This window comes from Poecilia mexicana, unplaced genomic scaffold (assembly GCF_051168715.1).
Source record: "Poecilia mexicana isolate PSO_F unplaced genomic scaffold, ASM5116871v1 scaffold_22, whole genome shotgun sequence".
Lineage (NCBI taxonomy): Eukaryota > Metazoa > Chordata > Actinopteri > Cyprinodontiformes > Poeciliidae > Poecilia > Poecilia mexicana.
Genome location: NW_028263391.1, coordinates 10617396 through 10630123, shown reverse-complemented (window position 1 = coordinate 10630123; position 12728 = coordinate 10617396). Strand labels below are relative to the sequence as shown.

The window sequence follows — 12728 nt, the reverse complement described above, 5'->3', positions numbered from 1 at the left end:
GAGCCACACGCAGCAGGTCCTGAGTGGGCTCAGAGAGGCTAAGCCTGGTCAACAACAAGGAAAAGGCGGCATCCGCGTCGTTGCTTATGCTCCCAACAAAACCTTAATTGAGCCGCAGTGAAAGATATTTTACTTGTGATGACTTGAAATGTGACTTTGTTTCATCCTTTTTAACTGGTACATGAAAATGATAGGCCGATCTTTATCTTATCTGTCTGCAACAAACTGTTCCACAAGGGCGCTTTGTTTGTTTTCACAGCGTGTTTCTGTTTTTCAGCTTGCGTGGTTAACGGGTCCAAACGGATGCGTGTGTGGACTTGTCTTGGCGGATGATGCATCGAATAGGATAAGCACATCGTTCTGAGGCAACGCTGCAATATCGTGCGTTTGAGCCTCAAAGTAGAAACACCCTGCTGTGAAATGAGCTCAATGTGTTTGTCATTGTGTCGCAAATTAAAGAAGAGTAAAACAAACGAGAAGTCGTTTTGTTTTTTTAACAAAAGCTATATTTTAAAATATTTTCTAAATGATCCACAAAATTGTAAAATTTACTTTGTTAGAAATCAGTGAAGATGTTTAAAAAGACCAACTTTAAACACCACTAAGATTTTTTTCTGCTAGTGGTTATGCATTAGCGATTAATTGAGAGGGGGGGGAGGTTGTTTTTTGTTTGTTTACATCAGCGTACCTTCAGGGTTAGATTATAGATCATTTAGAAATGATCAATCAATTAAAATAGCCATGAATGCATCTCTGCCCGATTGAGTTTTGGTAAATATAACACTTAGTTTAGTTTATATATTATGTCTCTACAATGTGACATCTGGTGGCAAAGTGTCAAGTTGCAACCAAGTGAGCTCCGACTGGCTCGGCCTTTCGCTTCAAATAAAATAAAATTTGATTGAAACAACAACTTAAAACAACTGTTTTTTTTTGTTTTGTTTTTTTTTAACCAGACAGATTTTGTTCTGGAACAGTGTGGTTAGTTGAGATTAGTGATTTTAAAATAATAAACAAAAAAAAAAAAAATGAATCATTAAAAAATAAATGTTATAAATAAAATCTGATCACTCATGGAAAAAAGTATAAAAAAGAAAACAATAAGATTATTTACAGTTTTTTATTAAGTTACCACTGCTTTGGGTTGTTTTGTATTATTAATCAGGATGCAATTTCTGTTAGTACTTAAGATAATTATAACAATGAAGTCAGCCAAAGTGGGGTTTTTTTTCAGCATCCCAAGTGGCTGTTTGATGAACCTATGTTTTGGTACACACAGTGCTAAACTGCAGGCTAGAGCTGGGGGGGCTTATGCACACAAGTTTTGTTTAACACAAGCAAATTACAACAGATTGATAGGTAGTTAAGTGACAGCAAGTTTCTTGGAAATAATCTTTTAAATTGCCGTTTTCAAACAATCCCTCATAAATGCAGCAACACTTGTAAAAATCTCTTTCATAATGAGTAGGAAAAAAAATCTGCCAAAGAAGTGGGCAACGAAACGCAGTTAATGAACAAAACAGAGCTTGAGATTGCTGTCATTTTGTGTAACTTGCAAACAACATTTTCAAGAATTTCAAAAAATGTAGCCACGGTATATGTGTTCATGGTCATTTTCAATAAATCAAAGTGTTGAAAAGTTACTGTACTTGAGTACTTGTAAGTGAGCTAAGAGAAACACGGGATGTGGATTAATTACATGACTGACGTTTTTCCTCTTTCTTCCTGTTTCATAAATATCTATATTAAAGGGGAAAAGTAAACTAACTTCAGAGACACTTGATACTGGCATCACCACTTTAAACTCTATGCTCCACTTAGATAGATAGATAGATAGATAGATAGATAGATAGATAGATAGATAGATAGATAGATAGATAGATAGATAGATAGATAGATAGATAGATTATCCTCTTTTAATTTACCAACTCTTCTTACATCTCAAATTAACCCCACATGGGAGCATATAGTTGCATCAAGTTAATTATGATCAAATGTCACTAAGTTTCGCATGTAAAAATAAATAAATAAAAACTGTGAGCGGTTTCCTATATTCAAGCGGAGGAGGAAAGAAGGTGGGTTATCCAAGGTGTCTGAGACAGATGAGGGAGGTGGGGGCAAGGGGACGGAGGAGGAGGGCAAATTGGGCGGACACATAAAAACTGTAGGAACCGTAGATGCTGGATCATTTGGAGAGTTTGCCCGTCCTCTGCGCACCGACTGTTCTGGAAAACCCGCCGCACAGCCTGAGAGCCGGCTTTTAGAGCTTTCACTGAAGGATAAATGTGCTGAAAAGTCACCCAACTTCTCCTCCAAGGCTCAATTTTTCTTTTTCTTTCATTTTCATTTTTCATTTTTTTTTTTTTTACGGCGGAGCGCCTGGACTGTTTTGAGTCATCTCTTTTTCTTTTTTTTTTCTTTTTCTTTTGTCATACCAGGATACCTGTACCTCTACTGATGGTAAGCGCTCCTCGGCTGCCTGAAACACTCACACTTCTCGCAGATTTGACTAACAGAACATTTCAGAATGTATAGGAGGAACTTTAGACGATTTACGGTATTTTTATTGGGATATTTATTCTCTTGTTTTGGGGCGTCTGAACGATTGTGTTGGAAGCCTGAAAACAATTCGGAACTAAATTTCTGTAATGAAAACGATTTCCCTTGCGCTTTGACGATCCGGTTTGAGATGAAGGGAGATGAATGTGATCATTAACATGCAACAGGTTTTGGTCGGTTTGTGCCCGAACACTTATGGAATGACACAACCAAGATAGGGAGATCTTTTCCAAACAAAGCGTCCGATTTTCCTGCGCTTCGACTGTTTTGTTTGTTTTGCCCCCCGATCCGCTCAAATATCATGGTCTTGATTGATTAAAAATATTTTTCTAAATAATAATGCGATAAGTACAACAGTTTTTACTCCGGTGTACAGAGGTGCATGCAGTGACAAAAAAAAAAGAAGGAAAATAAATTAATTTTAATTCAAATCTATATTTGGCAAATTTTCCATGCTCAGTTACAATCTGTAAAACAATTTGTTTGCAACTGTAATTCATTGGCTGTGAAGTCAAGCATTCAAACATGAGTTTCAATATTAATAATAACAGTAATAAAAATAATACAGCCTCTTCATTATGAGGTGTTTGAAGATTTAAGACAGGGAAGTTGGTTCATTTAAAAAAAAAAAAACAATTACCATCAATCTCCTTCCAGTGATCTCATGCACTATAAATATTTGAATTTGAAGTAAAAGAAAAACCAAAAGTAAAAAAGTATAGGGCACTTCTTTAGCTGTAAAGTATCTCTCACTGGCAACATCGGATCAAAATGAATCCTCATCTACTGTTTTACCCCCCATCTCCAGGGTTCAGATACATGGTCTTTATTATTTAGTTTCTTAGAAAAGCAAAAAGTCAGAGATCAGAACTCACTAAGCTCTTATTGAAGGTCTTGTCAAACTCTGAAAACTATTTTTTTTCTGTCACATTTATGTATTGCATCAAAACAACTTCCAATGTCTCCTAACCAGTAACATGTTCTTTGACACACTTTGAGCTTAGTTAAACATTAGGGATATATGCCTTAATGCTTTAGTGGCATGAACTTGTAATGTCTTCATCTTCTGTTTTTACTCAAAACGACTAAACCTATCAAAGAAAATGCAGGACGATTTAATGTGTTTCAGTGCTTCTTCAAAGGAGCAACTGTCTTGAACTATTTTATTGGAAAAACAAATCTTCTCTATATCTGGATTGTGATTGTTTTCCAAATCTTTCAAAAACTTAGGAATGAATTAAAAAGCAAACCTCAAAGAGGAGCAAATAATCAGCCAAGAAAACCACGATTCACAGTGTGAGTTTTGTGTTACTATTGTTTGGTAATGATAGCATGCCCTAAACTCCTACAACTCTACAAAACTCTCCATTTGGAAGGCCACCAAAAATAATAATGCACGTAGTCGTGTGTGAACGCGCAATATCGCTTCCGTGTAACTGCAAGCTGAAAAACACAGCTTCCATTTACGACAGACACGCTGCTGCAGACGCCTTTAATGTTAAAATCAGGTCATAGATCTGTTCCCGTGGCAACTTGTTGCACTCTTCTCTCCCTCCCTGCCCCGTTCCCATCTTCCCTCCCACCATCCCTGTCAAATTCCTCAGGAAACACATCTGAAGAGCCATGTGCATAGTCTGATCACATTATCTCTGGTCAGAGAGAGAGAGACCGAGAGGGAGGGAGAGGACGGAGAGGCAGGAGCAGGACCGAGCAAAGCCAAGGGCAGTTTACTGCTGCGGCCTAATTGCACCCTGCTCTGCATTTGTCATTGCAAAAAAAATAAAAAAAGTGTTTGTCTGCTGCTTGGTTGCAGTGATTTTTGAATCCAAAGCAACTTGAACAAATTTATAGTTAAAATCCTGCTTTAGTTTGATTGTTTGAGAGGAGTTGAACAGGAAAATATTAAAACTTTTTTTTCCCCATCTCCCAGATTAACAAACATGAAAACACATGACTTTGTTATTTTTTTCTTTTCAAATTATGAAGGATCTTCACTGACTACCTTTCATCATCGTCACACCACTCTGCGTTGTCTGTGTGCTGTGGCCTGCAGCTTTCTCAGTGGCTGGTTACAGTTACAAGATGTCCTGTATGGTCACTGTTTTTCACTGCTATGAATCCCTGTAATCATGGGAGAGGCCCTCTTCGTACAATGAACGTTTGTTGTCAGAGATGTGCACTCACTGAATCACACACACACTCTCACACACACACACACACATGCACACAGACGCGTTTATCCCAGCACCCCATGGGTAATAGAGCTGATCATGTTCTGACCCCTCCTCTCCCTCGCTTCGCCGCAGTTCTCACGAATATGCGAGCGGCGGCACACATTTAGTGCAAAAGCGCAGACGGAGTGTGCACGCTCGTGCTCGATGTGCCTCTTTTGTGTGTGTGTGTGTTTTTTTTTTTTTTTTTTTTTTTTTTACACACACTTTGGATCCAGTATCATGACCGAGAAAGAAGGGTCACGCCGAGGTCACCCTAATGCTGTTAGGAAAAAAACAATCCTTGATTGCATGTACAGTGAGCCATGCAAGGGCTGAGATAATCACACAGATACCAAACCTGGCACAGGGAAACTACGCACAAAAACAGAAGTGTGCATATGCTGTTCCTGGAAATATAATGCTTTGCAGGAGCGTTCAGACTGCCCTAAGTTTTTTTTGTTTTTTTTGCCCATGTTTTGTCACATCACAGCAACAAACTTCAATGTCTTCTGTTTGGATTTAATGTAGTAGTAGTGCTCGGTTGTCAAGTTCGAGTAAAAAAAAAGGAAAAACTCAAATAAAAATCTGAAAACCTGTGTTTGTATTCTGCCCCCTTAACTCTTGCATTTCAAATAAAACCCAGCGCTGTCTTCACAGTTTACTTAAGAAGTCACCTAATTAGCAAATGCAGTCCACCTGTGGGGAATTTAAGCTCTGTAAAAGTAGAGCTGTTCTCTAAAGGCCTCTGAGATTTGTTGGAGAATAACCAGAGAAGTTTCAAACAGGTTAGGTTAAGTTATATGCCGCAGTACTACTTAATCTCATGGAGCATCATCCAGAAATGGAAGGAGCATAGATCAACTGAAAACCTACCAACACACGGCCGTCGATCTAAGCCAACAGCATTTAGAGGAGTTGTAGAGATCCACAGCTCTGCCGGGAGAATCTGTAGGCAGGGAAAGCATAAGCCATGCCCTCCACAAATCTGGCCTTTGTGAAAGAAAGCCACTGTTTAAAGGAAGTAGCGAAAAAGTCCTGCAGTTTGTTGCAAGTCATGTCAGGAGCAACATAAAAAAAAAATGGCGTCAGACTATCACCATGAGCACAAAAACACATAGTGATGGCAGCATGATGCTGTGGGAATGCCTTTCTTTAGGAAGTGTCAGAGTTAAGAGGTGGCCCTACAGACTCTTTTCTCTATAAAGCTGAATCCATATCCATGCCTCACATTTTAGACTTTTATTTGTGAAGAAAAATAAAGGTTAAGCACCACGTATCACATTCCTTCCACTTCACACACACACACACACACACAAAAAAAATAATAATAATAATAAAGTGAGGAAATGTGAAAACCTTTAAGGGATGCGAATACTACTGCTTGGATGTGCACCAGATGAAAAAAAAAAGCGTAATTGAAGGCCTGCGCTGCTCCACAGTACTCCCTCACAAAATTGGCTCTTTTATAAGTGTGACTCAGCAGCAGATAATAACTTAAATGAGCTCTCAAAGCCAAACGGCACGTCGTTTTATGTAGATTAAGCAGCTCTGTATTATTTCCCTCTTTAATCCGTGTCGGACGCAGTTATTGAACAACGTCTGTTTGCTGTCTGTGTTGAGGTTAGAGCAGTAAGTGATCAGCTGTCTGTTTTGTGGCACATACCTCCTTACATTCCAGTTGCAGCAAATAGCTAGCTTACCCACAACCCAAAATGATAAGCCTTAAAGAGACACTGGGTCTCTCTGCTACACACCCACACACACGCACGCGCACACACATTCTCATGTGCTGGTCTTCAAGTAAATACCATGTAGCAACCTCAAGTGTTTGCAGCCGCGCTGAGTTTACAATCCCCCCCCCTCCCTCCAACCCCCTCCCCGTGTGTTTTCGACTGTATCTTTCAGGAACAGGGTCACTCCAACGCCCTCTTGCAGCCTCCCAACACCACCTAACATTTCCTGGAAGAACGTGTCCATCGCGTGCTCCCAAGAAACATGGACTGTTTTCCCATGCTTTCTTTTCTGTCGGTAAGTACATGGACAGTCCTCTCCCCTCACAGGGACCCTCGGGGTTTTTTTTCTTTTCTTTTCTTTTTTCATGGCATTAGTCGAGAACTGAGCCAAAGGTGCTGGGTTGAGTGTGTGCACGAGAAAGAGCGCCTCTTTTTCTTTAAATGTGACGCAAGCAAGCAACGAGAAAGCTCTGAGGTTTGCTCCATGAGTTACGCATTTGCTATGACCCCAGGGCTGCCTCTTTTACTTGTGCAACTGTAGTGCAGGAGACAAGTGGAAAAGGGTGGAGGGAAAGAGGATTGCATTTAAAATGCTGGAGACTGGAACCAGCTGTTTACATTCAGAGGATGTCACAAAAGATAAACAAAAAGCAGACTATCTGATGGGAGTCTGCTTTACTCTAAACATGACTGCATTATTGAAGGTAATTAGTCTGCATTTAGCGGGAATGGGTAAATAAGAGGGTGGGATGCGGGAGTTTGTGTGAGATGCATTGTGGAAAAGGAAAGAGTAACCCTTCTTTCTCCTCATGTCCTCTGACCCACCTGCTTCAGCTCAGACCTGTCCTAATCATTTATCGCCCTGTTCCATCTGCTGCCCCCACCAGAGACATCATGATTCCTGGTAATCGAATGCTGATGGTCATTTTATTATGCCAAGTCCTGCTGGGAGAGAGCAACCATGCCAGTCTGATACCTGAAGAAGGGAAGAAGAAAGTACCTGGCCTGCAGGGTCGTTCGGCCGCTCAGAGCCATGAACTGTTGCGGGACTTTGAGGCCACGCTGCTGCACATGTTCGGCCTCAAGAGGCGGCCGCGGCCCAGTCGCTCCGTCACCGTGCCCCGCTACCTGATGGACCTCTATCGGCTGCAGTCGGGGGAGGCCGAAGAGGCCGGAGCGCACGACATCGACTTCGAGTATCCCGAGAGGTCGGCCAGCCGGGCCAACACTGTGAGGGCCTTCCACCATGAAGGTAGGGAAGCCCGGGGGGAACGTTTTCACAAGACGGACATCGAAATCAGATGTTAGTTAATGCATAAATTGTGATGTTTATGTGAGTGTTCTGTTGAGGAGCTTCAGCGGCAGCGATGTGCTTTATAGCATGGCAGCAGATTGCAGAGAATTCAGACTAAGACAAAAAAATGCAAGAGTGCTCCACCCATCTCGCCATGACCAAGGAATCTAAGGATGTGGTCACCAAGCACAGTCTGCAGAGAGTCATAAAATTCAGCTAGACAAGCTCTCCAGAGGCTAATTTGACAGAGCTCTGTGTGTTTGGTTTGTAACTGAAGGAAAAGACATACCTTCATATTACTGACCTACACTTTTTGCTCCACCCAGCAGAACAGGGTTTTTAAAAAAAGCCTGTTCTTGGCGTCGAAACCTAGCGTGATCAGTTTATATGCAGGGCTCTTTAAGAAAGATCGTCCTCGCCGTGCAATTATCTTTAATGCTACTCCGCAGCCTTCTAAATAAAGGCCTCCGCTGCAAACAATGTAGGTGCTGAGAGAAAAACGCTGCCGTTCTTTGGGGCCGAAGGGCAAAAGCCCGTCTCATGAGCCAGTGGGTTGAAAAAGACGAGGAGATCAGAGGGAATTTCTGTGCATTGAGACGGCTACGTTTCAGCTCAAATGCAAATGGTTTCGCTTGAATTTTACAAGAAACTAGCTATATACAGATGTAGAATTCTGTTTGAAAGAAAAGGATTCAGAGTTTCCAAAATAAATTAAAAGTTAATTCTGGCAAATGTCGAATTTAGAAAACTGGGAGTTTTTTATGACAGAAGAACAACTAAAACTTTTTTTCGTAATTTGTCTTATCAAACACACTTCAGAACCACACCAATATCAATCAAAAAACAAAAAGTTCTGGTCTGGCATGAGAGCCGTATGACATGATAACGTAGAGTAAAAATACCCAAGTGTCACTGAAACAACTCAAAAAATTTAAACGTAAATATTTAACATCTAAATGCATTTAATAAAGTCAGAAAAGCAATAATCATTTTTCTGTGTATTAAAATGAAAACAATTATAAAGGTGACTGAAAAAATATCAAATATGACATTTAAATCAACATGTATACTGTATACTATACTACAGGACAAATACACTTACTAATGTAGTGGTACATATTAACTATTTATTGTGACAATATACTTCTTTGTGGTGTTTTGCTCTTCGTAGATGAATACAAGTATAAGAAGCTAATTTTAGCTGTACAATTAGGCAGGCTGTCTGCTCCTGTGGGGTCTTCTCTTCACCTCATTGCTATTTTAAAACATTACTTCATGATGCTCAGTCAAGGGCCAATCATGAGATTCCCATGGTAAGATAAGCTCAGGTAAAAAATACAACAGTTTTAAGATCTTAAAATGTCAATCGTCACTGTTAAATTATTCATTTCTATCACTTTTATTTACTGTTGTTTTGGATGTTGGTCCATAGACTTGAATAAAAATCTAGAATAAACACTAAAGGAACAGTGCAGCTTTCCACCAGTTTTTTTTTTTTTCTTCCTAGTTTAAAGAGAAAAACAGAGTGTAACAGGCTGTTATTAGTCAGGCTGTTAAGGTGGAGCTGGATCAAGTTGGGTCATAACATCCAATTACAAGTAGAAAAATCGTTTCAATTTGTGTTTAAAACAACACAGGTGCAATGTGCACTTGAAGTAATCCTAAACTGCAAGCCGGCTCCTTGTCAATTCACCACATGCAAGTCCAGAGTGCCCCTTCCTGCTTCTTTTCATGCCTGCAAATAAATAGTCTTCTTTTTATTTATACCTCATTCTTTCATCAGATTTTATATTTCATGCTGTTTTCGCTGGTTGTAATTCTAGCCTTTGCAAACGCAAGAGAATATGATCACTGATTTATGAAATAACACCTACTTCAATCACAAAACCTAATTTTCTTACATTGCGTGATTGCATTGGTATTATATCACAGCAAGTAGGAAGTGAGGTGTTATCAATATGTTCCAAGACAGATATTTCCTTTTTCCACAGTGGAGAGAAAATCATGCTACGGGTGTGTTTGCCACCAGCGGTACAACTCCATCAGACAAAAAAAAAAAAAGCCATTTTGTTCGCAGTCGTGCAGTTCATTCAAGACCCGGAATGACAAATACTGCGTCAATGATTTTATTACAGTCTGGCTATTCACGTTACCCTATGAATGGCTCAGCTTGTGCATGGATCTGTGCATCTCTACAACCATCTACCCTCACCTCCTTTGCTGAACTATCTTAATAACATGCTTTGAAGCATTTGAAGTGGGAGTGCTTGCTTTCATGGAGCACTGTTGTGTGATGGTGTGTGACTCAGTCAAGTTCAAACCACAGGGAGGTATAAGAGTCTTCAGCAGATGGATGGTTAGATGAGGAGACATGTTTACAGGAAAGGCAAAGCATTCATTGTGGACTTCAGCCTGGAAAATTATGATTTTTATTGACCAGGTGTAATGGGGAGGGAAAAAAAGTCTTTTTTTTTCTGTTAAGCTACAAAGCAGACAAGACAAGAGAAGTGTGTGTGAGCGTGCTCAAAAGCCTGAATATCCTTTGGTTTTGAATGCATAGCATTCCCACACAGTGGCCTTTTCCCCCCCATTGGCTTCAGATATATGAGATTCTATCGTATTGTCTGACTCCTTAATGATTATTCATGATGAAAATGATAAATGTCTTAAGTGGACAAACTGCGGAGGCAATCAAAAGCACAGCAGGTTTTAATAATAAGAACCACCTGGGCCAGATTAGGGCCTGGGTGTGAAATAACAGGGGTGGATTGAGCAGGAAAATAGTAGACACAACATTCCTTTCCCCAACAATGGTGATCTTGCCAGAAATCTGCAGACTGTGAGTGGAACAGGGAGCCTCCACTGTGTTTATGCTGTAGCTGTGGTACGTTAATCACCACCCTCGGTGTAATGCATGTTTCAGCAAAGTGCTCAAAGAAAGGCACAGAGAGAATGGCAGGACGATCGTAAAAGAAAGGTAAAGAAAATGTAACAAAATTTTGACCTACTTATGATTTCTCCTGCCTCGGAGATCTTAAAAGGCATGACAGGAAAGTGATGTCATTCGGATAAGGAGGAGGGACCTTAAAAGATTAACACATGCATTTATTTTATTCCAGATTTTCTAAGAGTTATCCTGACAAACATCCCACGCTTTTTCTCTTCCTTATTTTTAGAGCACATGGAGAGGATCCATGAGCTGGGTGATGGAGAATCCATGCCTCTCCGCTTCCTGTTCAACCTCAGCAGCATTCCAGAGGACGAGCTGCTTTCCTCTGCAGAGCTAAGACTCTACCGTAGTCAGATTGACGAGGCCGCCGCCGCCGACGACCAGAGCCTGCACCGCATAAACATCTACGAGGTCCTGAAGCCCCCGCGGCCCGGGCAGCTCATCACCCAGCTTCTGGACACGCGCCTCGTTCGGCACAACGCGTCACGGTGGGAGTCCTTTGATGTCAGCCCTGCCATCTTGCGCTGGAGTCGCGAGGGCCTCCCTAATTATGGTCTGGCTGTGGAGGTTCTGCACCTCAACCAGACTCCGCGCCACCAGGGTCGACACGTCCGCATCAGCCGCTCGGTGCACCAAGAGCCCGGGGAGGACTGGGAACAGTTACGCCCTCTTTTGGTTACTTTTGGTCACGACGGTAAGGGTCACCCGCTGACCCGGCGGACCAAGCGCAGCCCCAAACAGCGGGGCCGCAAAGGCAGGCGCAACTGCCGGCGCCATGCACTGTACGTAGACTTCAGTGATGTAAACTGGAATGACTGGATAGTGGCGCCGCCTGGCTATCAGGCGTATTACTGCCACGGGGAGTGCCCCTTCCCCCTGGCAGATCATTTAAACTCCACCAACCACGCCATTGTTCAGACGCTGGTGAACTCTGTGAATAACAACATTCCTAAGGCCTGCTGCGTACCCACGGAGCTCAGCGCCATCTCCATGCTCTACGTGGACGAACATGACAAGGTGGTCCTGAGAAACTACCAGGAAATGGTAGTGGAGGGCTGTGGCTGCCGCTAAGCGCACAACGTCGCAAAAACACTTGGACAAAAATAGCGCCTTGAACAAAGCAATGTGGACACTAAAACAAATCAGAAGGTCGTTTTTTTTTGTTGTTTTGTTTTAAATGTTCACTTGGACCCTTATTTATAACTCTAATGAGGTGTATGTTTGTCTCACTTTTTTGTTTTCTTTGACAATATGATCATATATTTTGACAAAATATATATATATATTTATATCTACACATTAAAAATAAATTGAGTTCTTATTTTAAACATAAAGAAATTGTTTATCCTTCCATATTGTATATTGGATTTTGTAAGTTGTGTTTTTTTTTATTCGAAATATAGTAACAAAAGTAAAAAGAAAAAAAAAAACACCCCAAAAGTATTAGGTTATTTGCTAGTAATATTTATTGCTTTCATAATAAAAATGAACTGCATTCTACCACCTACAAGCCATGTCACAAAAATATTTTTTTTTATTTAGCAAGTACAATTTTAAAGTTATTTATTGACTTTTTTTTTAACAAGTTAAGAACCAAATTAAAAGGCATTAAAATAAACTTAAGAAATAAAAGAAAACTGTCAACAAGAAATCTGTCAATCTCCATTAATTTTTGTGGAATTTAAACTGGAATTAATGCAAGACAAGTTTAACTATTATATGAATTAGAGTTATGATTTGTTTTTCAGTTTGGATAGATCAGTTCTGAGTCAAAGAATGGGACAAAATGAGAAAGTATGAAAAAGCAAAGACAGAACTGACCCAAGCAAACATTACCAGAACATCTGAATTCATAAAGGACAGGTTTATCAATAAACACACCAGTTGCATAGATAATGCAGCAATTTTTTTAGAGTTTGAAAGTTGTACAAACCGTCAGATTTTAAATACGAATGGAGTCATTTCCGCCTTTAGCCTCC

General features: G+C 40.5%; 1 protein-coding gene across 1 annotated transcript; it reads left to right on the top strand.

The window, feature by feature from the left end:
• The first annotated feature begins 2083 nt into the window (after nt 1-2083).
• Nucleotides 2084-12400, top strand: bmp4 (bone morphogenetic protein 4). Its single transcript, XM_014971854.2, has 4 exons — nt 2084-2460; nt 6678-6800; nt 7393-7757; nt 10976-12400. The coding sequence occupies exons 3-4, from the start codon at nt 7400-7402 to the stop codon at nt 11818-11820; spliced, it is 1203 nt and encodes a 400-aa protein (XP_014827340.1). The 5' UTR covers nt 2084-2460; nt 6678-6800; nt 7393-7399; the 3' UTR covers nt 11821-12400.
• The last annotated feature ends 328 nt before the right edge of the window (nt 12401-12728 follow it).